This window comes from Arachis stenosperma, chromosome 7 (assembly GCF_014773155.1).
Source record: "Arachis stenosperma cultivar V10309 chromosome 7, arast.V10309.gnm1.PFL2, whole genome shotgun sequence".
Lineage (NCBI taxonomy): Eukaryota > Viridiplantae > Streptophyta > Magnoliopsida > Fabales > Fabaceae > Arachis > Arachis stenosperma.
This window is the reverse complement of record NC_080383.1, coordinates 69492406-69519369: the sequence shown is the minus strand read 5'-3', so window position 1 is coordinate 69519369 and position 26964 is coordinate 69492406. Positions and strand designations below refer to the sequence as shown.

The window sequence follows — 26964 nt, the reverse complement described above, 5'->3', positions numbered from 1 at the left end:
CATTTTCTACTTTTCGTCAGCTTTCTTATCTAGGACGACGTTTGACAACTCGGTTGATATGACAGTTCAGTAATGTACCTAATTTGTAGGGGTTGATATGACAGTTCTCTATTGTACCTAATTTGTAGGAGACACTCGAGTTGCTTTCTTACTTCCTGTGTCCTCTGTGTCCTCTTGCCAACATTTTCTTCTTTTTGTCATTGGCTTGGGTTTTGGGTTTAAAGCTAGGCAATGCGACATGACATCAGAGTTAATTCCCTGCATGTCTGCTGACATCCATGCAAAGAGATCCTTTTCTGGCCTAGGCCTCGGATATTCCTCAACTCATGCATCTGAGTTTGCCAGGAATATCCCTGTGGCATCTTTCTTAGGGCAAAGCTTGCATTGTTACACAAGGATTGTAATCAATTATAAAATGGGTCGAAATCCTAGTAACAATAACTTGCAAGTATTTGTGTGTATGGTTGTTGTTTGCTGAGGACACCAGTTATTACTTATTAGGCCGTAGGGCTGCATTAAGAGGTCGATTATCTTCTGCTCCCATCAAAACTTTAGATCTATCCGATTATTAGTGTAGCGTTCTAATAAGTGCAGAGCGAAAAAAAACTAAAAAAAGTGTTCTAGTATTTGAAAATTACCTTTCATATAGATATTTGCGTCTCATCTCCACTTTTCTGATCACTAGTAAAATTCTAACACTATAATAATGTAACATTAAACAAAAGAAAGTTGTATATTTTAATCATTTCCGTTCGTTTACCTTTATTTCGGGGGATAGTAGACTTGAACAAAATCCCTCAGGCAGTAAGGAATCCGGTAAATAATATAGCAACCTCTGGAAATTCCCCCCAGAAGCGTTTCATGGAATTTGTACAGCTCAAACTAGTTCAAACAGACAGCCAAAATTTTCTTATTAAACCAATGCCTGACATGGACAACATTTCTCCCAAAGTATGTGCTTTTTATCTCCAGCAATTTTAAATGCAACAACGCAAGAAAATTGAATCAGCGGTTACAGACAAGTGCAGCCTACAGTGGGCCCGGGAATGTTCCATTCTCCCTTTGCTCGTTCCATCGGTCAATCTGATAGGACGACAATTAAGGAATCACAATAGACCCTTAGAATGCAATATAAATAATAATGATAACATAAACAAACACACACAACGAAAAAGATGTGTTGATCTGATGGAAATCGTCAACAAAATTTGCTAATCAGGCATCCATCTTAAACAGCGAGAAAACTAATGCAAACATTACAATATCAGCATAGTTTCTCGCAGTCCAAGCCAATATTCAGCTTACCACCTTTCGGACCTCCCACATTTTAGATCTATATTCTCCCCTTTTTACCAACTCATACAATATGTTTGTGTCTCTTCAGTGGCATATTGTTGTCCCCAGCACTTTAGGACTACACACTCCTTGATATTCCCCCAATCTAACACCTTACAGAACTTCCTTCTATGACATACAAATACAGCTCAGGTCCTATCAATAGCAGAGAGTATGTATGTCGAACATTTGCAATTATAAACTGAATAGAAGTATTTAAGCCACAAGAGTTGAAGGAGGAGACGTATGACAGAATGTAATATGACAATGGATGAGCTGAACAGAGCAATTAACTGAATGTTCAAAAAAGCTGCAAGTGTCCAAAAAGTTATCCATCTGTCCATGTAATAAGAACATCTACCAAAAAATGTACTCAAGAATTCTTCATTTATCCCAATAAACTATCCCTGCATGTTTAATAACTATAATTGCTACCTTATTGTCACTTTTCACACGTTTCTGATTTAACAGGAAGTCAGACATCAAAGTGAATTTAGAACACAGAAAAGCATAGTTGCAGGCTAGTAGCATATAGGATGCAATTCCCTGTCAGTTTATATAACTACCAACAAAGTAAAAGATGCAATGCAACTCCATCTCATAGAAAAAGTATCCAGTAAGACCACAAGCACATGGCAACTTGACATAAGCAAGAAGAAATCTAAGTAAGTGAATCTTACCAGACATGCAGACCCAATGCTTAGTTATTCAATAGATAATCGACAATGTTGATCGAAAATTTCTATTGTCTGAAAAAAATAGATGGATAAATAAATAATGTCCAGTAAAAATACATACCCATTCACCAGGGCAAAGTGAGCGATAATATTTAGCAAACTTATCGCATTCTGGTGCACCTTCTCCTTTTGCAGCTACACATCTGCACAAGAATTTCATAGTTTAAAACAAAAGGTTGGTGAGCCTCTTTTGAAAGTGCAAACAATCAGCTCAATAGAAATAAAAGCCAACAATAAAGAAGATGGCTAACCGGTGATATTCCACATATCGGGTAAAGCAATGCCTTGTTTGATTTGTGGTTGGAAAACGGAAATCTGCTGGAGCAGTCTCAAGCTGGAAACAATAACACAAATATGAACATAATTATCTTGAACACAAAAGGAGGAGCATCAAGCATGATTGAAATGTAACGTGTCCACTGTTAGTAATCCTCAGAGACTTAATTGTTCTTTTCTTTTTCAGGGACCCATTAGTCCTCTGTAGAACTCCTAAGGGACCTAGTTCCTGTTATTCAAAATTTTTTAAAACTACCTTAATCTCCGGGGTCTCTTCAGCTGCATCTTCATCACCAGACTTTTCTTCTTCAAAACTTCCACTACTTTGCTCTTCGGTGCTCTCTTCAGGAGGAGGGACGACTTCACTGCTTTCCTCAGCAGCCGTCGCAGCAACAGGAGTTGTTTCCTCCGCAGTCTTCTCAACAACAGTTTCCTCCAGAGCAGACTCCTTTTCAACTTCTTTAGCTTCAACAGGTTTCTCCTGTTTATCCTTTACGTAATATTCCTGCATGTTGGGGAAAAAAATATCTATCATCACATTCATAACACAGAACATAAGAATCAGAAATCTATTATAAGTGTGTGTGTATATATATTATATATATAAAGCAGTTTAAAATGGATTCCATAAGAGCCTGTTTGGAAACTCTTGGAATAGAAATTTCTAGAAAATTGGAATTCTATTTCACGCTTTGGTATTTAAAAACAGCAAAGATTTCAATTCTAATGAGGATGCAATTCTCATGTTAAGGCTATATACAAATCAGACCAAAATGGATCTAATTTCTAATTCAATTCTCACAGCTTGATACATAAAAATTGATATACCAAAACTATCCTCATTAAGAAACTAAAATAGCAAAATATAACCCTAGTGTTATCTAACACTTCTTTTGTTTCTACACAAGAAGTGACTCTAACAAACCACCACCATCATTACTTCCATCATCTTTATTTGATCTGCTCTTCCTCATATTCCCATTCTGGGTCACCACCTCACTCCTTCAACTAAAAACAACAAGGTAAGCAAGAATAGACAGACTAAATCACAAAGTCAGCCATGTCTTGTTTATTAGGCAAAAACTTCAACAAATTACTTTGGGATATTGTGGGAAAAGGGTGGTTCTGGGTAATGGATTTTACATATGACCATTTATCTGTATAAATGTGCATTCTTCAATGAAGAGTTGGAATCGAAACTTCGCTATTGTGGGTTTTTCAATAGGGTACTGGTGTTGAGGGTATAATTCTCATTTTAAACTACTTCTACACAATTCAATTCAATTATATTCTAATTCATTCCAAACTTAAGAACTCTCCTCAGAATTGAATTAATTCAAGAATTCTATTCAATTCCATCACAACTTTTGTTTCCAAAGACACTTGAATTTTCCTAGAACCAAGCCCATTTAAGATAGGGGTGTCTATCTATCTCTTCACACGACATAACCATTGGATAATAAACATGAGATCCTGCATTTCTTATAAAATGATATATCGTCTACCACGAATAAAGTGATGGAAACTTAGCTAATAAACACATATTAGAAACTAAACACAATATGAGAAAACTTGTATGCTGTACCTTGTTAATACGGTAGAAAACAAGAACCGAAACTCTTCAATCATACAACAACAGACTGAATTACAGTGGAAGGGAAAAATAAAGCTCCCATAGAAAGAACAAAGTTAATTTGGACAATAAAAGGGACTTGTCCTATTTCCCATGATATAGATCTAACTTCGCATTTCTGTTTCCGGAAGTTTAGGTAGATACAATACAACAGATTAGAAAATGTCATGGATTATCCCATAAGTTTGTGCAAGATCCAGAACGTATAATAAGCTTAATTTATCATGAAACACTTTAAAAGCAAATTAAAAAAAAAAAAAAAAAAACACAAACACACACATTAAAAAGGAAGTAAACACATAAACTTTTAACTATAAATTGAATCCCAGCACAAGCTAGCACAAAAAAATCCCTACTGTGAATTAATTGAATCAAGCTTCAATTTCTAACTTACGCATTCTAAATTGATTAAAAAAAAAGAGCTTTTAAAAGGGGGAAAAGAAAGAGTGAACTTGAATAAGCTAAGATATACCAAAATTAAGAAAAGATCGTCGAGTGTAGAGAGTAAAACTGACAAGAAAGATAAGAAAAGAGTGATAAATGAGAAGTTAAGGAACGGAACCTCAGCAAGGGATTGAGGCTTGTCGGCCATGGAGTGAAGAAGGGTAGCGGCGGAACAACAGAGAAGGAAAGGGATTTCGTTTGCTTTCTTGTTTGGTAGGTCAAAACGCAGCGGCAGCAGAAAACAAATGGTTTTAGTTTTTGCTAATTAAAAAAGTACATGGTTGAGCTTTTGCTGTGTAGTGAAATGGCATCCCCAGTCAAAGCTGTGTGTGTGGCGCCACGTGTCTATAATTCTCGGCCACGTGGGTCGAGATGTTCCCAGATCCATCCCGAAGGTCATGGAGCCCTGCTCTCCCTTGTACTGAAGGACTGTTACTGCTGACTTGGGCCTTTCTGTAACTTTTCTTTTCCTTGCTTTAGTTTTAAACAGTGTCTTGGTATCCAACTTCGATCGAGTTAATCTAGTAATTAGTTATTAGTCTCCTTAAATAACTGTGGAGTTTGAATATTTTATGTATATATAATAATTTATTAATAATTTATTAGTTAATAATAAATTTTTAAATAAAATTTTAATTTATAATAAATTAACTTTTAATTTGTCAAATAAAGAGATATTATAAACAATAAAAAAATAAATCTTAGGTTGTTATCGCCCAAAAAAAACGTGTACTGCATTATTCTTAGTTTTCTCTTTTTTTTTCGACGCTATTCATAATTTAAAGTAATAGCATTAGGTTTTTTAAAATTGAAGAGATATGTAAAATGACAAAATAAAAATTTAATTATTTTTAAATTAAGAAAGTGAAATTCATACATAATCAAAATTACAAATTCAATAGTTATTAAATCACCACATTTTCTCTTTTTACTAATATTTTTATTTTAGAAATTTTTGTTCCAATTTAATGTGGTAGATAGAATGGCAATTTAGCCGACCAGACCTGACTTGCCGCATTTTTCAACTATTAACAAAATTTTGGAACGGCCACGAATAATATCTGATGATAATTGTTTGTGTATCGAGCAGAAATAAGTAGTAATTGTCTCGTCCTTTACTCGTCTCATACCTGTCCTAAACATATGCAACTAAATGTTTGAAATAAATTAACGAATTTGTTGAATTTAGTTTAATTTCATTAAACTTCTTTAAGATTTGTTAGAATATGTAATGTGATGATTTTAATTATATTTGCAACTTATATTTTTTTTTTTCCAAAAGTAAAGTAGCTATATTCATTTCCGAGTAAAACAAGAGAATATAAATGTCTAAATAAGACAAAGAAAGTGAAGGAAATGGATCCTCTCTATTTTTTTTAACATTTGAGAGAATAAAGTGTGATCTATCACCTTTAATTTTATAAGTGGGATTAAAATTAAATAAGAGAGAGAACAATGAAGGGTGAGATCCTCCACTGGACACCATTCAGTTTTTTTTCTACTGGAGAAAAGATCCATTCCGAAAGTGAATAAGGAGAACTTCCACTGTTCATACTAGCTTAAAAATATTTTCTCGGTTTGCATTGTTTTTTTGTCTTGCCTTGCTATGTCTTTGGTGCTTATAAAAGCGGTATTGAATAGTTTGTCAGTGTATTATTTAAGTTTATATAAGATATCAAAGGCTGTGGCCAAGAAGCTGATCTCTTTGCAGAAAAGATTTTTTTGGAGCAAGGAGGATGGGAAGAATGGTATAGCTTTAGTGAAATGGGAAGTGCTGCAGGCTCCTAAGAAACTTAGGGGGTTGGGAGTGGGTGACGCCATGGTTCGTAACATTGCACTTTTGTTCAAGTGGTGGTGGCGGTTTGCAAAGAAAGAGTGCTCGCTGTAGAAGAGGATGGTCTGCTCCTATAATAATCTGAATCCGAATGAACTACTGTCCACTCAAGTGCTACCTACTAGAGGAGGACCATGGAAGGACATTTGTCAAATCCAAATCAAGGAGCAACTTATAAGGGACAAGATGATTACAGGTTTGTCCATAGAGGTTGGTGATGGGAGGCGGACTCGATTTTGGGAGGATGTATAGTTACAGTGTGGATCTTTGAAAGATCGGTTCCCTAGGCTGTTCTCTATTTCAAACCAATGTGGATCGATTATAGGGGATTGTGGGTTTTGGGATGGATTAGAGTGGATTTGGAACTTCCAATGGAGGAGAGAGCTTTTTCAGTGGGAGTTGGACCTTCTGGGTCAGTTACATGAGGCTTTGCGACCTGTGAAACTAGTAAATAACAGAGAGGATAAAGTTGTGTGAAAATATGATAGGCAATATGTTTTTTCGACTAACTCATTTGTGCAGGTTCTGCAGGAGGATTTACTGCCAGAGGATATATCCAGTTATAACTTCACTAAGACCATATGAAAAGGCGTAGTCCCCCCAAGAGTGGAGCTGTTTGCTTGGTTTGTCTTGGTAGGGAGAGTGAATACTAAAGAAAGACTGAGTCGGTTCGGGATTCTTAGCCAGGAAAATAATGGGTGCATTTTTTGTAACAAGGATGTGGAACGGGTCCATCACTTGTTTTTTGGCTATGAGTTTGCTTGGCAGGTATGGTGTGCATGGATAGCTGTGTTTGGCCGACCGTGGTCCTTTCTGGGTTCATTAAAAGAACATTTTCTTAGATGGACAGAAGAACCACGTAGAAAAGAGGATCGCAAATAGTGGTCGATGTGCTTCTATGCGATAGTCTAGAACCTTTTGTTGGAAAGGAATATGAGGATTTTTCAGAATCAGAGCAAAAGTATAGAAAAAATTATCAACATGACCTTGTTTAGTTGCAACGAGTGGAGAGGTGTGGATCTCTTTTGTTGTTGATGGCGATGCTGGAGATGACTTGGAGATTGTCTTGTGTTTTTGGTTTTTAGTTTTCTGTTATTTGTTATCTAATTCTATTTGCTCCACTTTAATGTGTTGAGCTCCTTTGTTTCCAAAAAAAAAAGATGTTGTCAAAAATATTTTTTTTTAATATGCATATCATATAAATTGTGTCATTTATTGATCAATAAGACAACTTTTAAAATATACCTTTTTTACATACAAATGATTCCTTTTTTCCCTCTCGAATTAGCTTCAAATTTTGTTTCTTCAAATTTGTCCAACTTGTTTAAGACTTTAACTCCACTCATTCATTTTGGTGGAAATGAGTTTTCTACTATTAATATTTTAAGTGAGTATCGATCACAACGAAATGTGTGACCAACAAGTAAATACTATCACTCTATCAATGGTAATCAAATTCAAACCTACAGGTTTTAGTATCGCATTGTAGTTGAAACTATTTAGTGTTCTTCATGCAAATTTGACAGGTTAGTTCACTATGAGTGCTTCAAGCAGTCAACATCTCATAAGCCAAACAATTACTTATTGTCCACAATAATGTTGCCTTTATGTTAAATTTTGCCTTCAAGTATTAAGACCATTGTCTCATAGAACCTTTAACACATTAACTAGTGGTCTATATGATAAACATCTAGTTTTCTTCTTAAAAATTTTGGTCCAAGAATCACAAAATAAAGAAATGTGTACTCTCTTCTCATGCACATACTTAAAAGAAGATTATAAAGTGTGATAAATACATGTCAACATGAATATAGATTCTCGAGCGAGAAAATGGATTAAAATTATCATTGGTATCAAATTGTTTTCAAACAATAACATTAGTCTGATGTGTGATTATTGATTCATCTTGGTATACTCCACCCACGTGTAACTTCATGTATTCTGCAGTAATTTTAGATATAGATAGACATTGATGTCTTGGAGTAATTGAAAAATATCTCAATATTTAGTATGAGAAAATTTCTACTGTACTGACTAAATTCCCTTCGTTTGGCTTGAATTACAGGCAGGGGCAAAACTAGCTGATATTTAAGGGGATTTGATAAATTCTTTTTGAGTTTTTTATTTTAAAAGAATCAATTAAAAATTTGTTATACGTAAAAATAGAAAATAACATCATATGTACCTTACAAGTTAGCCATTATATACGCGTGAATTTATGGTTAATTTTTTATATATTTTATATTTTAATATATATTTTATACAAATAATTAATTTTTTTTATGTATTTTTTGTATGATTTATAGGAAATAATTAACAATTAAGACTTTGTAAGAAATCGATAAAAACATAGGTTAACACTATAAACTAGATAAATAAAAAATAACATAATTAAAAAAATAAACTCACAAAAAATATAAATAAAGTTATAAAAATAAATTAAAAACTATAATTTATAAATGAAAAAAAATTAGAACTTGTAGCTGTGTTTTAATTTCACAGATTAATTATAAAAGAAATATTGAGAGTAGAAGATGCAAGAGACCACTCAAAAGAAATATAGCTTCAACTTTTTTTTTTTTTTGGTATTGAAACCGGGTTATAAAAACCCAAGAAACAAATATCTAAATACAAACTAAACGAAGTAAGATAGTCCCTGTTTCATCATCACTCAGGATACTAGTTAGATCTAAAAGAGGTAAATTCTAACGCACAAAATCATCATCTAAACTTAAACTCTTTTTTGCTAGACAATCAACAAATCTATTGTCTTCTCTATAATTTTGTATAAAACGTAAACTCCAATCCTTCCTTTTTCACTCATTCACTTTTCTAATTACAGAATTTGGATGGAAAGCTAATTTCTTTCTTCCGTTGAGTCTCTGAACCACTGCCGCAGCATCTACTTCCACTACCACTTTTTTGAAGCCCATCGTCCATACAAACTCTAATCTCTTAACCACTCTCCATAGTTCTACTGTTAACGTTGTCGCTTCTCCAGTTCGATGCAAAAAATCAGGTACCCCACTCCTCCTCCTCGCGGAACCAGTGCGGGCACAAGGCCTGCATCGCAGGGTCATCGTAGACTCTCCATGCAAACTGAATAAAAAAATATGTCCAACATCAGTAACCATACGCTACATAACTAACCATCGAAGATATACCGTATTACAACACAGCAAGTATTTAAAATCACAATATATTTAATTTCATGACTAACCTCATCAATCCGTAACCGGTCGATTGTCACCCTCCAATGCAGGACCCTGGCCTGATGCTGATCCCTACTCTGCTGCTGCAATCCAACCAACCTGACAGTAACAGAGATATATACAATTCATTAAGTAACAAACAATAGGAATTAACAATAATATTTAATGCGAAATAAAAAATTAATATTTCATTACCTCGCAGCTAGCGGATACTGGTAGATTCCTCTATCTGGTGGACACCACTGAGAGAATCTCTGATAAATCCAGCTCATCAACAGCGGAGTGCAATCAACAATGTCTGTGACGCCCCGCTGTGTCGCCAAACAGAGTAACTGGTACGTCCAGGCCAGCACAGCCGAGCCCCAAGACAAGGTCCTACACTCCGCGAAGTCCCTAAGAAGCGGTAGCCAACATATGTGCACCAGGTTGTTGGACTTGTCTGTCAACAGATACCCTCCGATTAGTAACATAATATAGCACCTCGCATACTGTCGGAGAGTCTCCAGGTCGTCGGTCGGGGGCATTTGGCGGACACGATCACGCAACCACACCAGCTTCAGCGCGAAGGACTCCTTCCTCTACGCAGCCTGCTGTGCGGCCACTGGAGGCCTGGCACCTAGCAGCTGCATCATTAGGCGAGTTAGGCTGATGATTTTATTGTAAGATTTCTATTTTTTTATAAAAAATTAGCTTACATATTTGCTTAATAAAAAAGTTGCTTAATAGAAAATAATACTCTACTAATAAGATAAGTGTTATTAATTTGTTTTATTGGAAAAAAATGATATATTGACTGGAATTTTCACTAATATATTTTTAATTTAATTAATTAAATGTAAAATAAATTAAAAATATATATATTTTAAATGAGTAGAATAATAAATAGGACAATTTTAATATTAGTGATGGTGTTTTTGTGGAAAAACAATTTCCAAACACACAAATCTAACCGGCAAGTGTACCGGGTCGCATCAAGTAGTAATAACTCACAAGAGTGAGGTCGATCCCACAGGGATTGATGGATCAAGCAACTTTAGTAGGTGATTAGTTTAGTCAAGCTAACATTGAGTGAATTGTGTGAAATGTAGCCAACAGAAAAGAAATTGCAGTGAATTTAAAGATGCAGAATATAAATGGGCATAAAACTTAAAGAGCAAGAAAAGTAAATTGACAGAATCTTAAATGACAAAAAATGTAAATTACATCAAATGTAGAGGGGATTGGGTGTAGGGAATTTAAAGAAAGCAATAGATCCAAGGCAAGAAAAAGTAAATTCAGATTTGCAACAAGCTCAAAGGTAAAGTGTAGAATGTAAATGTGTAGGAAATGTAAATTGGAAGCAATGCAACAGAAAGTAAAAATTACAGAGAAGGAAATTGTAGCAAAAAAGTAAATCAGCAAGAAGACTGAGATCAATTCTCAAATCTCAAAGAGCACTTGACAATTTCAATGAAACAGTAAAAGCAGAAGGAAAACTAAGAGCTCAATTGCTCACTTGATCAAGACAGAAACAAAATTCAACTCAATTGTGAAATTCAGAAAAGAAATTGAAGATCTCAGGGATCAAAGAGACTAGAAAACAAGTCTAGATCTCAAGCCCTTCCTTGATTCAACAGCAGACAGATTGAAAAAGAAATGAAGATGAAAGCAGTAAGAGAACTTTGATTCAAATTGCAATTCACTGGAATTATGCAGCAAGGCAAACAAAGAGAAATCTCAAAGGGAGAATGAAACAGAATTCCTTCAATTATCCACCCAAGATTCAAAACAGAAAATGAAAACTAAAAGAGAGAGCAAAATGAAAATTAAAGAATGCAAAACTCCCTATTGGAGCCAGCCTTTCCTAATGGAGCTCCCCTAACAAAGATGAAAATGATGCCTTATATAGGCTTTACAAAGTGAAAGTGAGAAAAAAATTAAAACAAATTACATTTAAAATAAAAATCCTAATCTAATTGATCCTTATGCCTTTGAGTGATGATAATGGGCTTTGCTTGTTTTGGATTTGAAGAAGAGTGGATCCAAAATGGCTTTTTAATTGAAATAGTGCCATGGTGCAGCTCCCAGGGAAGCGTTCAGTTAACTGAGCACTCAAAGCTTGTTTCCTTGGCCCATTTGATGCGTGCCTTGCTCCAGGGTAGCGTTAAGTTAGAATTTTCTAACTGAGCGCTACATGTGCTTGTCTTTGGCCCAATTCCTTGCGTGACAAAGCTTCATTGGGCAGCCCTCATAGCGCTAAGTTAACTAAGTTAACTGAGCGCCCCTGCCTTGTAGAGATAGGCTCCAAGTTCAAACCTTGGGTGAGTCAAATTGGTGCCATTCTCCTTGTATTTTCTTTGAATGAGGCACGATAAAGTTAACTTAAGTTAACTGAGCGCTCCTTGTGAAGTATTGGCGCTCAGTTAAAACATTTTAACTTAACACCCTTGCTTTTCATTGGTCTCCACTTCGAATCCTGGCTCTCCCAATTTGGCAAATTTCCTTGTACATTAATAGCGCTACTTTGCTTTGGAGAGAGGCTCCCACTTCTAGCCTTGCTGGTTGCATTTTGTGGTTGATTTTTGGGCCTTAAAGACACCTTTCACTTGTGCTTCAATTGTACACCAAATATCGATTTCTATATATCGTTGGAAAGCTCTGAATGTCAGCTTTCCAACGCAACTGAAATCGCATCAATTGGACATCTGTAGCTCAAGTTATGGCCCTTTTAAGAAGGTATGGTCATGCTGTCACAAGATTTTATAAAAAGCCCGAAAAAATTAAGTTAACTCTTTTTAACCGAGCGCTCTCTTCAAATTGGGCGCTGGTTCCTTAGGCTTGTTTGGGTGAGCTTCTAAGAAAAGATCTTTTTTCGAGTTATCTTTTTTTAAAAGATCTTATAGAGAAGTAAAAGTAATTTTATGTTTGGATATCTCATGTAAAAATGTCTTTTTATCTATCAATTATGTTTGGGTATAACAATATAAAAGTACTTTTTTATTTATTTATTACATGAAAAACATCTTTTTTTTAAGGAAAAAAGATCTTTTAAAAAAAGATGTAAATTACAGCTTCTCAAAAAAGATCTTTTTTTTATTTTACTAGTGCTTTTACTTTTACTACTAGAAATTTGCCAAACACGTTAAAAAATAAAAAAGATCTTTTTTTAACAAAATAATGGCACCCAAACATACATCTTGTTGAGCGTTACTTGGTCATGGGCCACGCTTTTAAAAGCGTGGCCTAAGGCATCAAAGTGTATTCTACTTTCAAAGTGTGTCCTAAAACTCTTCTTTTTTCCTTTTTAGCTTATTTTATACTTTTTTGTTTCTTTTTTTTCTTATTTTCTACAAAATTTATCAAATCAAAAGATCAAAAAAATATACCATTTAAGCACCAAAGCATTCAATATTTAAGCACAAATCATCAATTTCTTGTATGAAAAAGCATAGAAAAACATGACATGGTGACATGTCATCAATTAGTATAAGTTAAATTTAATTGCTCAAGTAAGCACTACTGTAATAATATTAATAAAAATTTGTACAAGAATAATATTATTTATATTTTAATTTTATCAATTAAATTCATTTCAAAGTATAAGTATTAAATTTAATGTGCTAAATTTTTATGGATAAAATAGAATTTCACAATAAATTAATTCTATCTAATATTTATTAATTAAAGAAATAAATTTAAAATCTTCTTCAATAAATTAAGTAATGATAAATCTTAAGAAAAAAGCTAATCTCATCATTCTTGTTAACTAAATTATGATATAAGATAGTAATATAGATAGTTTCATGAGCAGGACTTATCAAAAATAACTTAGAAATTGACAATAGATAAATAATAAGGGTTGATAGAAAAAATAAATAATAAATTTTGTGCATTGTTAACATTATTGGTAAAAAATATTTATTAAAAAAATAAAATATTAAATCATTAATTAACATCTTTAAGTGAAAGATATATGAAGGCTTAATTTAGTAAAAGGGTTTAGTACGATTTTGGTTTCTAAGGTAGGAGTTGAAAATTTATTTCATCACTAGCCTTTTTTTCGCTATATGTTCCCAAAAGTTTAACTTAGTTTTAAAATCATTTTTTTATACCAAAATTTTAATTTTTATTATCAAATTACCCCTAATTAAAAAATATATATATATAAACGGGTTAAAAATTGGGGAACAGGAAAATGGTTAATCACGCTGGGAGAGGTGGGTTTTTAATGGAGGAAAAGGGGAAAGGGAAGGTTGGAAAGGGGAAGGGAATCCGCCGCCGCCGCTGCTGGTCCTCGATGTCGATGCCAGCAGATCCGGGAGGGTGGACGTCGTGCGCCGCTCGCTACTCACTGTTTCTGCTTCTCCTCCTCGCTTGGTCACTGGTCGTCCCTGCTCCTCGCCGGTCGCCGCTGCTTTCAATTGGGTTTGTTGTCTTCATGGTCCACTTGACAACCATTCCTATCACTGGAACTAGGATTAACCCAGCTAAGAGTCTTGGTGCTGCCATCATCTTCAACAGAAACCATGCATGGAATGATCAAGTATGTCTTTTTTGTTTTTGGCTCTTTTTTTCTCACTCATTTCTTTCTAAATTTCATATGTCCTTTTCTTCATTGTAGTGGATTTTATGGGTTGGGCGTTTCATTAGAGCTCCTCTTGTTGCCGTGTACCACCAGATAGTCATCCGATTTTGCTTCTGTTTATGCTTCTGATTACATTGATTTTGCTTTTGATTTTATTATTTTTGTTGCTGGTGTTGTTGTTTTTCTACATCTGGTTGTTGTTATTTCATTGTTGCTGTTGCTTCTGCTTTGTTTCTGGTAGATTTTGGGGAAGGAGGAAAAGGAGAAGGGAATTCTGATTGATTTTGGAGAAGAAGGAAAAGGGGAAGGGTATTTTAGTCCGAATGACGATTTTAAAACTAAGTTAAACCTTTTGGACTATTTTGTAGCGAAAAAAAGGCCGGGAACGAAATAAATTTTTATCCCCTATCTTAGGGACCAAAATCATACTTAATTCTTGGAAAACTTCTACTTTTCAAAAAGTGTAACATTTATGTTTGGTAAATCAAATTAAAAATTATTTTTAATAAATACAAACAACAACAATTACGTTTGGTAAAATAATTTGTAAAATTTAAAAATACTATAAAAGACATAAATTTAAACGTTAAATTAAAAAATTAGTTAATATATGAGATTATATTAGACCTTTAAATTTTGAAAAATACAAGCCAACTTTAAAAAGCTTGTTAAAAGGGAGTAATGGAATCCAAGTAGCACCGTTGAAAGAGAGCAAGAAAATGGAAATCCAAATAGTAAAGTTGATGTTAGCTGTGATGAAAAAAGAGAATCCAGTAACAGAACTGTTGATAACAGCAGAAAATTGCACACACACAAAAGCATGTGCAATGTAAAACCCGGTTAATTAACGGCTAATTAACCCATAAATGAGAATTTATTCTAGAAAGCCTAAAATGTGATTTTTATAGCTAAATGTGATAGAGGAGGTCGAGACGAGAATTTTGGTACCAATTTTATAGAATTCGGACCAAGATTGGACCGAACGGGCCAAACCGGGCCAACCGGACCCAACGTGGGCCCTTGGCCCAACATCACTTAACCAAAACCCTAGTTTTCAGCACTCTCTCTCCTCATTACACACACACACACGCTGAAATTGAGAGAAGGGGGGAGAAGAACACTCTCTCAAGTTCTTTCTCTCACTTGATCTTCAAACCACCATAACTTTTGATCTAGAGCTCCGATTGCCGCTCCGTTTGCGGCCACGCGTTCACCGCGGAGAGCTCTACAAAACCCATACAATTAATCTTGAGGTAAGCCACGTGTTTCTGTTCGAAATTCCAGCCCTTATTTTCGAGTTTCATGGGTGAAATGTTGAGATTTTGGGTTCTTTGATGTTATAGGACCCAACTCTCTTGAAGGAGAAGGTTAATCTTGTCTCCTTGGACCTTGGGTGTAAGATTCTCAACCCTAGTGTGATTTGTGATTTTATGATGTTTGGATTTTGAGATGTTGTGTATGGGTATGATGGTTGTGCTTAGGTTGTGTATGGTGGTATTGGAGCTTGATTGGTGATTTTGAAAGCTTGAAAAGGGTTTGGTGGTGAAAAATCTATTCTTGGAGGTGTTGAGGCCTTGAGAGCTTGTGGATAAGTGGTTTGGAAGTGCTCCGGTGGAGCTTGGAAAATCGGCTAAGGTATGGTTTCGGTTTCCCGTATCTAATATGTAATGTGGTAGGAATACTTAGGCTAGAGGCCCTAGATAGGCATTGAATGGTTGATGTTGTTAAATGATTGAGATATATGATGTGGTCATATATGTGATGATGAGTATTGATGCCTTAATGGTATGATGTATGAGAGGTATGCATGTGTATATATGCTTGATGATTGGTTATGGTTGAATTGTGGGTTGAACCATGTTGATGGTGAATATGATATTATTATGTATATTGATGTTAATTAGAATTGGTGTTGTTGAAAATTGGCATGAGGAAGGAATAGTATATGATATGTCAATATGTTTGAGTTTGAGCCACTTGGTGAAGTGGGCTAAAATGATGAGATAGTGATTTTGTATATTGTGGTAATATGTCAATGTGTGAGTTGAGGAGACTTGATGTTGAATTTGATACATTTTGATTGATTTCAAAGAAAAGGGATGAAATTGGCATGTTTGATTGACTTTGAAAGGAGTTGAAAATGGTTTGTTTTGAAAATGGCATATTGTGGTTTTGTATGAAAATATGGTTTTTGGGCATACTTTGACGGGACATAACTTGGACTACGGATCCGTTTTGTACCAAATCTATTTAAAAATGAAATTTGATCCGGGATGTCCATGCCGTTCGAAGAACGGGTGAAAAACGATTTAAAATGAGGAAGTTATGTCCGTTGGAAGATTGGGGTTTAAATCTGTGAATTCTGCAGCTTTTAACTTAGAAAATTTTAGCAGAATGACCCCTTGCGCGTGGGCACACCTGCGCGTACGCGCCGATCTTCCAGAAAGCACCATCCCGCGGCGCGTGATGTGCGCGGGCGCGCCGATTGTGTGCACTAATGCCAAGCCATTTTCCAGAGAGTTATGCCAGAACTGTGCCAGTGTTGTGCCTGGGGCACGAGAACACCCGCGCGTACGCGTGGTTGACGCGTGCGCGTCGATTGGCAAATTTGTAATCCACGCGTTAGCGTGCATGACGCTTGCGCGTCGATGAGTTTTTGAGGCCATCCACGCGTGCGCGTGGAGTGCGCGTACGTGGCCCTGTTTTCATCCCAAAGTTGATTTTTGAGTTTTAAAAGCCAAATCTCATACTTCTAAGCCTCCGATCTCACCATTTATGTCTTAAATCATTATGACATGCCTAGCTATTAAAAAGGGGCTAGTGAATGAGGTAACTTGCGAGTGAAGCAAGGGAAAAATGAATGATCAATGAGGATCAAATGATTATGTGAGATGCGGAGGATGGTGGTGGAAGTGCTTATTATGCCATGGGCCGAAGGCTGTAATTGTTAATGAAATGGCTGGTTATGGATTTAACCGTGAGCCGAATAGCTGTGTATGCTATGAATATGGCTGGTTATGGATTTAACCGTGAGCCGGAATAGCTGTTGCTATGAATATCGGCTGGTTATGGATTTAACCGTGAGCCGGAATAGCTGTGTATGCTATGATATTGGCTGGTTCTGGACTGAACGTGAGCCGGATGGCTGATATGGATGTTGATCCATGGATGAGAATTCATGCATGTTGATGCTAAATTATTGATAATTGTGATTTGCACTTCCACTATCTGAGATACGAGTTTCCCTGGGTAGTAGCAGTGGCTAGCCACCACGTGCTCCAGGTTGAGACTTGATACTCTGTTGACCCTGTAGTAAGTGTGGCCGAGCACTGTGAAAGACCCGGATGAGCTCGCCCCCGAAATATTCACCTGAGGGTGATGGATATGGATCATGTTTATGATCAAGTTTATAACGACTATGTGAATTGTTTGAGATTGCCTATTTGACTGCATATTACTTGCTAATTGTCTAAATGTCTTAACTGCTCCTATTTGTATATTCTTTGTCTGATATAACTGTGTTGCTATATACTCCTGCTGGTGGTTGGGAGGTTTGAAGGAATTGGAAAGGGAAGTATTAGTTAGACTGAAGAATCTTTAGTCAGATGCCCTTATATGGTTTAGCTTGTTTATAAGCTTTGATATTATCTGGAGGAAGTTCTAAGATTGCCTTTGGCTTTCCTCTATTATTATGTATTATATATGTGGAAGCTGTTACCATGCTGGGGACCTCTGGTTCTCACCCATGTGGATTTTGTGGTTTCAGCAGGACGTGATGTTTCCCGCTGAGGCATGCTGGAGACTTCTAGATTTGCGAAGATTCTTTGTTCTTGGGACTCTGTTTTAGTCTATATGTTTTGCTTAGATACTTTTATCTCCATTAAATAATACAAACTGTGATGACTCCTTTTATGGGAGATTTTGGAGAATAGGTTTATGTATTTGTGTCCCTTTGGGTTTCCTTTGGGGTTTTCCTTATTTTATCATATGTATATATTGCTATGCTCGGGCCGGTTATCTTCGCAGCCCGGATCTTGAGTCTTGATATTCCTGTTTTTGACACTCCTTTGTATATATATAATCTCGCGTTGGTTATCCTTGTTCGTTACGTTATCGATCGGGAGTGATGCGCTTTTGAGTTGCGGTTTTTGTTACCCCTTTTCTACAAAGGCTCCTAGTTATAATCAATCATTCATACTACTATACGTACTAAATTTTTATTTTAGAGGTCGTAATACCTTGCCATCTCTGAATTAGACTTAAGCATAAGACTCTGTATGGTAGGGTGTTACATTATGGTATCAGAGCAGTTCGTTCCTGTAGAGCCTGAGGGATGGACTGATTATGCTTCTGTGCATTCTCTGTGTGTGTGTGCTATGTGCTATTAGTATATCTGCTTGATATAATTGGCATAAACGTTCATGAGCATGCATTGGGGCTTTGAAGCACTAGACTTCCGATATTGAGACTGATCAACTTAATATCGATTGTTGGGTGTGTATAGGAACCAGATGGCGCCTCGTGGACGCGGTAGAGGTAGTGTGAGAGGTCGTACGAATGCTCGTGCACCGGAGAATAACCCTAATGAACCGGTGAACTTTATGGCTGCGTTGGAGAACATGGCTGCTGCTATGCAAGCCACTGCTGAGGCTCTTGGTCAACAGATGAACAACCATGGTAATGATGGAGGTGGAGTTCAGGGCCCGATGACTCTAGCAATCTTTTTGAAGGTTAATCCGCCTAAGTTCAAGGGAACTACTAGCCCGACTGAGGCTGATACATGGTTTCAGGCTATAGAGCGAGCATTACAAGCACAAGTGGTACCTGAAGGACAGCGTGTCGAGTTTGCCACTTATATGCTCACCGGTGAAGCGTCGCATTGGTGGCAAGGCATCCGACGTCTTCTGCAGCAGGGTGATGACTATATCACCTGGAATGTTTTTCAAGAAGAGTTCTATAAGAAGTACTTTCCGACTTCTGCTAGAACGGCTAAGGAACTTGAATTGTTACAACTGAAGCAGGGTACTATGTCCATATCAGAGTATACTGACAAGTTTGAGGAGCTGTTCAGGTTCTCTCGTATGTGCCAAGGGACTCCGGTGGAATATGAGGAATGGAAGTGTGTTAAGTATGAAGGAGGACTCCGGAGTGATATCTTTAGTTCAGTGGGACCAATGGAGATTAGGACTTTCTCCGAATTGGTGAACAAGTGTAGGGTTACTGAAGAGTGTGTAAAAAGGGCAACCGCTGAGAAAGGGAGTCACAAAGGATCATTCCCACAGAACCGAGGGAAGGGCTTTGCACCTAGAGGTCCGTCTTTCAAGAGGGGAAGCTCATTTAGGAGGCCCAACAACAACTCCCAAGGAAAGAAGTTTGGAAAGCAGCCTCAGAATGATCAAGCTTGTACTAGGTGTGGAAGTCACCATCCGGGGGCACCATGCAAGGCCGGATAGGGTTTGTGCTACAATTGTGGAAAGGCGGGGCATAAAGCCGCAAGCTGTCCTGAGAGGCAAAAACAAGGTGCTGGGAAAGCACAACAGACTGGTCGGGTGTTCACCACTTCAGCTGTAGGAGCTGAGGGATCCGAGACACTTATTAGAGGTAACTGTGAAATGGCTGATCAAACTTTAAATGCTTTATTTGATTCTGGAGCATCGCATTCATTTATTGCATTTGAGAAAGCCCATGAGTTAGGCTTGAAGATTGTAACCTTAGGTTATGATCTAAGAGTGCACAATGCTACCCATGAAGCCACGGTAACTAGGCTAGGATGCCCGGAAGTTTCCTTTAGGTTCAAGCAGCGTGATTTTGTTCATAACTTAGTCTGCTTGCCGATGATCGGTCTTGATCTTATCTTGGGATTGGATTGGTTATCTAAGAACCATGTTCTGCTAGATTGTTCTACAAAGTCGGTGTACTTTATGCCGGAGGATACAGAAGGGCCGGTCGTGGTGAATAATTATTACTTGAATTCAATGATGGTGAACTGTTCTGGAATCGAATGTCAGGGTATCATGTTGTTAACTGCGGGAGTTTCGGGAGATGATCAAAGGTTGGAACAGATTCCAGTTGTGTGTGAGTTTCCGGAAGTGTTTCCCGATGATATTGATGAGTTTCCACCTAACCGAGAGGTTGAGTTTGCTATTGAGTTGGTGCCCGGGGCGGGACCAATCTCAAGTGCTCCTTATAGGATGTCACCGTTAGAGATGAACGAGCTAAAGTCTCAATTAGAGGATTTGTTGGGAAAGAATTTTATACGGCCAAGTGTCTCTCCGTGGGGTGCTCCAGTGCTACTAGTGAAGAAGAAAGATGGGAGTATGCGGCTCTGTGTGGATTACAGGCAGCTGAACAAGGTTACAATAAAGAATAAGTACCCATTGCCGAGAATTGATGATCTCATGGATCAGTTACAAGGAGCTGGAGTTTTCTCCAAGATTGATTTGCGATCCGGTTATCACCAGATAAGGGTGAGGGGTGAGGATATCACTAAGACCGCTTTCAGAACTCGTTATGGTCATTACGAGTACACTGTGATGTCCTTTGGGTTGACGAACGCTCCTGCGGTATTCATGGATTACATGAATAGAGTTTTCCGTCCGTTTCTGGATATAAATTTGTTGTTGTCTTCATCGATGACATACTGATTTATTCCAAGACCGAGGAAGAGCATGCGGAACACTTGAGGACCGTGTTGCAGATTCTAAAGGAGAAGAAACTCTATGCAAAACTGTCTAAGTGTGAGTTTTGGAAGATTGAGGTGAAGTTTTTGGGTCACGTGGTGAGTAAGAAGGGAATAGCCGTAGACCCAACTAAGGTGGAGGCTGTGATGGATTGGAAACAACCAAACCACCGTAACAGAGAGATAAGGAGTTTTCTGGGTTTAGCTGGCTATTATCGAAGGTTTATCAAGGGCTTTTCACAGATAGCTTTGCCAATGACAAAGTTAACCCGCAAAGACACTCCGTTTGTTTGGACTCCTGAATGCGAGGGAGCTTTCAGGCATTGAAGAAAAAGTGACAACTGCACCTGTGTTGTGTTACCCGAGCCGAACGAGCCTTTTGAGGTGTATTGTGATGCCTCATTGAAGGGTCTAGGGTGCGTGCTGATGCAGCACCATAATGTGGTGGTATGCCTCACGACAGTTGAGACCTCATGAAGTTAGTTACCCTACGCACGATTGGAACTCGCTGCGGTTGTGTTTGCCTTGAAGGTGTGGAGGCATTATCTCTATGGGGATAAGTTCCAAGTTTTCTCTGATCATAAGAGCTTGAAGTATCTCTTTGATCAGAAAGAGCTTAATATGAGGCAGAGAAGGTGGATGGATTGCTGAAGGATTACGACTTTGAGTGCATTACCATCCGGGAAAGGCGAATGTAGTGGCGGATGCATTAAGTCGGAAGTCATTATATGCGGCTGGATGAGCTTCAAGAGGAGAAGTTGCTCAAGGGATTCGAGAGTCTTAAAATTGGTGCTCGAGAAGTATCCGGAACTTTGTGTTGAGCCGACTAGAAATCTCAAGTGACTTTAAGTCCGAACTCCTAAAGGCTCATCATACCATGATTGAAGGCGATGTTTTGGTGGCCGGGTATGAAAAACGATGTGGCGGAATATGTTTCAAAGTGTTTAACTTGTCAAAAGGTAAAGATTGAACATCAAAAGCTGCCGGTATGTTGCAACCTTTAGAGATTCCACAATGGAAGGGAAAGTATTGCAATGGACTTTGTGTCAGGATTGCCAAGGACTAGGGCTGGTTTTGATGCTATTGGGTGATTGTGGACCGACTGACGAAGTCAGCTCACTTTTGCCCATTCGCATGAATTACACCCTTGAGGAGCTAGCGGTTATACATAAAGGAGATTGTGGACTCCATGGTGTACCTGCTACTATAATCTCTGATAGAGATCCTCGTTTCACTTCAAGGTTTTGGGGTGCATTTCAGAAGGCTTTTGGGAACCGATTAAGCTTAAGCACGGCTTACCATCCTCAAACAGATGGTCAATCTGAGAGGACGATCCAAACACTAGAGGATATGTTGAGAGCCTGTGTTTTGGACCAACGGCGAGTTGGGATCGGTATATGCCATTAGTGGGTTGCATACAATAATAGTTATCATGCGAGCATCGGAATGGCTCCGTACGAGGCCTTGTATGGGAGGAAATGTCAATCTCCGCTATGTTGGTATGAAGCTGGAGAGAAAAGCTGTTGGGACCGGAAATGATAGCTGAGACTACTGAACAAGTCAAGAAAATCGAGATAGGATGCTTACGGCGCAGAGTCGTCAAAAGAGTTACGCCGATCAGAGGCGAAAAGCCCTTAGAATTGAGGAAGGAGACCATGTTTTCCTTAAGGTTACTCCGACCACGGGAGTAGGTAGGGCGATTAAGGCAAAGAAGTTGAATCCTCGATACATTGGTCCATTTCAGATCCTGGAGAGAATTGGACCGGTGGCGTATCGGATGGCTCTACCACCTCATCTTTCGAACCTGCACGACGTGTTTCACGTGTCGCAGCTTCAGAAGTACACTGATGCTAGCCATGTGTTGGAACCTGAGTCGGTTCAGTTAAGGGAAGATTTGACGCTTCCAGTGGCTCCGGTTAGAATTGATGATACTAGTATTAAACGGTTGCGTGGAAATGATGTTTCCTTAGTCAAAGTGGCATGGAGTCGAGGCGGTGTGGAGGAGCACACTTGGGAACTTGAGTCGGAGATGCGAACGGATTATCCGCATTTATTCTCAGGTAATTGCATTTGAATTTTGTGGGCAAAATTCCCAATTAGGTGGGTAGAATGTAAAACCCGGTTAATTAATGGCTAATTAACCCATAAATGAGAATTTATTCTAGAAAGTCTAAAATGTGATTTTTATGGCTAAATGTGATAGAGGAGGTCGAGACGAGAATTTTGGTACCAATTTTATAGAATTCGGACCAAGATTGGACCGAACGGGCCAAACCAGGCCAACCGGACCCAAAGTGGGCCCTTGGCCCAACATAACTTGACCAAAACCCTAGTTTTCAGCACTCTCTCTCCTCATTACACACACACACACACGCTGAAATTGAGAGAAGGGGGGAGAAGAACACTCTCTCAAGTTCTTTCTCTCACTTGATCTTCAAACCACCATAACTTTTGATCTAGAGCTCCGATTGCCGCTCCGTTTGCGGCCACGCGTTCACCGCGGAAAGCTCTACAAAACCCATACAATTAATCTTGAGGTAAGCCACGTGTTTCTGTTCGAAATTCCAGCCCTTATTTTCGATTTCATGGGTGAAATGTTGGAGATTTTGGGTTCTTTGATGTATAGGACCCAACTCTCTGAAGGAGAAGGTTATCTTGTCTCCTTGGACCTTGGGTTGTGGTAAGATTCTCAACCCTAGTGTGATTTGTGATTTTATGATGTTTGGATTTTGAGATGTTGTGTATGGGTATGATGGTTGTGGCTTAGGTTGTGTATGTGTGGATATTGGAGCTTGATTGGTGATTTTGAAAAGCTTGAAAAGGGTTTGGTGGTGAAAAATCTGTTCTTGGAGGTGTTGAGGCCTTGAGAGCTTGTGGATAAGTGGTTTGGAAGTGCTCCGGTGGAGCTTGGGAAAATCGGCTAAGGTATGGTTTCGGTTTCCCGTATCTAATATGTAATGTGGTAGGAAATACTTAGGCTAGAGGCCCTAAGATAGGCATTGAATGGTTGATGTTGTTAAATGATTGAGATATATGATGTGGTCATATATGTGATGATGAGTATTGATGCCTTAATGGTATGATGTATGAGAGGTATGCATGTTGTGATATATGCTTGATGATTGGTTATGGTTGAATTGTGGGTTGAACCATGTTGATGGTGAATATGATATTGATTATGTATATTGATGGTTAATTAGAATTGGTGTTGTTGAAAATTGGCATGAGGAATAGTATATGATATGTCAATATGTTTGAGTTTGAGCCACTTGGGTGAAGTGGGCTAAAATGATGAGATAGTGATTTTGTATATTGTGGTAATATGTCAATGTGTGAGTTGAGGAGACTTGATGTTGAATTTGATACATTTTGATTGATTTCAAAGAAAAGGGATGAAATTGGCATGTTTTGATTGACTTTGAAAGGAGTTGAAAATGGTTTGTTTTGAAAATGGCATATTGTGGTTTTGTATGAAAATATGGTTTTTGGGCATACTTTGACGGGACATAACTTGGACTACGGATCTCCGTTTTGTACCAAATCTGTTTAAAAATGAAATTTGATCCGGGATGTCCATGCCGTTCGAAGAACGGGTGAAAAACGATTTAAAATGAGGAAGTTATGTCCGTTGGAAGATTGGGGTTTAAATCTGTGAATTCTGCAGCTTTTAACTTAGAAAATTTTTAGCAGAATGACCCCTTGCGCGTGGGCACACCTGGCGCGTACGCGCCGATCTTCCAGAAAGCACCATCCACGCGTGCGCGTGATGTGCGCGGGCGCGCCGATTGTGCTGCACCTAATGCCAAGCCATTTTCCAGAGAGTTATGCCAGAACTGTGCCAGTGTTGTGCCTGGGGCACGAGAACACCCGCGCGTACGCGTGGTTGACGCGTGCGCGTCGATTGGCAAATTTGTAATCCACGCGTTAGCGTGCATGACGCTTGCGCGTCGATGAGTTTTTGAAACCATCCACGCGTGCGCGTGGAGTGCGCGTACGCGTGGCCCTGTTTTCATCCCAAAGTTGATTTTTGAGTTTTAAAAGCCAAATCTCATAATTCTAAGCCTCCGATCTCACCATTTATGTCTTAAATCATTATGACATGCCTAGCTATTAAAAAGGGGCTAGTGAATGAGGTAACTTGCGAGTGAAGCAAGGGAAAAATGAATGATCAATGAGGATCAAGATGATTATGTGAGATGCGGAGGATGGTGGTGGAAGTGCTTGTTATGCCATGGGCCGAAAGGCTGTAATTGTTAATGAAATGGCTGGTTATGGATTTAACCGTGAGCCGGAATAGCTGTGTATGCTATGAATATTGGCTGGTTATGGATTTAACCGTGAGCCGGAATAGCTGTGTATGCTATGAATATCGGCTGGTTATGGATTTAACCGTGAGCCGGAATAGCTGTGTATGCTATGAATATTGGCTGGTTCTGGACTGAACCGTGAGCCGGATGGCTGATATGGATGTTGATCCATGGATGAGAATTCATGCATGTTGATGCTAAATTATTGATAATTGTGATTTGCACTTCCACTATCTGAGATACGAGTTTCCCTAGGTAGTAGCAGTGGCTAGCCACCACGTGCTCCAGGTTGAGACTTGATACTCTGTTGACCCTATGTCGTAAGTGTGGCCGAGCACTGTGAAAGACCCGGATGAGCTCGCCCCCGAAATATTCACCAGTGAGGGTGATGGATATGGATCATGTTTATGATCAAGTTTATAACGAGTATAACTCGAGTTGGGGATGCGCGACAGAGGGACAGTCCAATAGTTAGCGACCAGGACTTGTCGGGTTGGCTCTATAACCGACAAGATGATATCATCGGCCACTAGGGACAGGCATTCATCATATGCATACTATGTGAATTGTTTGAGATTGCCTATTTGACTGCATATTACTTGCTAATTGTCTAAATGTCTTAACTGCTCCTATTTGTATATTCTTTGTCTGATATAACTGTGTTTGCTATAATATACTCCTGCTGGTGGTTGGGAGGTTTGAAGGAATTGGAAAGGGAAGTATTAGTTAGACTGAAGAATCTTTAGTCAGATGCCCTTATATGGTTTAGCTTGTTTATAAGCTTTGATATTATCTGGAGGAAGTTCTAAGATTGCCTTTGGCTTTCCTCTATTATTATGTATTATATATGTGGAAGCTGTTACCATGCTGGGGACCTCTGGTTCTCACCCATGTGGATTTTGTGGTTTTCAGATGCAGGACGTGATGTTTCCCGCTGAGGCATGCTGGAGACTTCTAGATTTGCGAAGATTCTTTGTTCTTGGGACTCTGTTTTAGTCTATATGTTTTGCTTAGATACTTTTATCTCCATTAAATAATACAAACTGTGATGACTCCTCTTATGGGAGATTTTGGAGAATAGGTTTATGTATTTGTGTCCCTTTGGGTTTCCTTTGGGGTTTTCCTTATTTTATCATATGTATATATTGCTATGCTCGGGCCGGTTATCTTCGCAGCCGGATCTTGAGTCTTGATATTCCTGTTTTTGACACTCCTTTGTATATATATAATCTCGCGTTGGTTATCCTTGTTCGTTACGTTATCGATCGGAGTGATGCGCTTTTGAGTTGCGGTTTTTGTTTACCCCTTTTTCTACAAAGGCTCCTAGTTATAATCAATCATTCATACTACTATACGTACTAAATTTTTATTTTAGAGGTCGTAATACCTTGCCATCTCTGAATTATGACTTAAGCATAAGACTCTGTATGGTAGGGTGTTACATGCAACAAAAAGGATCGGAGTTAGTTAGAACTGACTTGCCAGATCAGCAAAGTTTGTTAGACACAGATCAGCAGGGTTTGTTAGAAGAAGAACCAATTAGCTCTTCCAGAAATCTCTATTAAATCCACTTTATATATTACAAACTCGGTATCACTTCAAGTGTAATCATTTAATAATCATTCTAAAAAATATCAACACACTTTCTAACTCTCGCTTCTCCTTCTTCTCCAACTCTCTCTTCTCCTTCTTCTCCTTCTTTTACCTGATTCGTGTTTTTCTTCTCAAGAAATTTGATACCTCACAAAGCTCCACCTTAATTGCTTTCAAAAGTATTCTGATCTTTTAAAAGTTGTAAATATAATCACATACTCTTTTTGATTTACCAAACACAAAATAAAGAGCTTATACTTTTAAAAAGTACAAGCACCTCTTCAAAAATTTTTACTAAATCAAATCATAGTCAAATTAAAAAAAAACTAGAATTATAGACTCACAAATTT

General features: G+C 38.0%; 1 protein-coding gene across 1 annotated transcript; it reads right to left on the bottom strand.

Moving 5' to 3' along the window:
- Positions 1-602: 602 nt before the first annotated feature.
- Positions 603-4725, bottom strand: LOC130941929 (cytochrome c oxidase subunit 6b-1-like). Its single transcript, XM_057870571.1, has 5 exons — positions 4544-4725; positions 2605-2853; positions 2324-2406; positions 2134-2215; positions 603-1083 (listed from the first exon to the last, which is right to left on the bottom strand). The coding sequence occupies exons 1-5, from the start codon at positions 4571-4573 to the stop codon at positions 1030-1032; spliced, it is 498 nt and encodes a 165-aa protein (XP_057726554.1). The 5' UTR covers positions 4574-4725; the 3' UTR covers positions 603-1029.
- Between the last annotated feature and the right edge of the window lie 22239 nt (positions 4726-26964).

Bases quoted from the DNA above. Each gene is read 5' to 3' on its own strand.
- LOC130941929 (XM_057870571.1), bottom strand. From the start codon at position 4,573: ATGGCCGACAAGCCTCAATCCCTTGCTGAG. The intron at 2,854-4,543 runs GTTCCGTTCCTT...CCCAACATGCAG, and splicing joins AGCCTCAATCCCTTGCTGAG to GAATATTACGTAAAGGATAA. The intron at 2,216-2,323 runs GTTAGCCATCTT...ATTCTTGTGCAG, and splicing joins CGATATGTGGAATATCACCG to ATGTGTAGCTGCAAAAGGAG.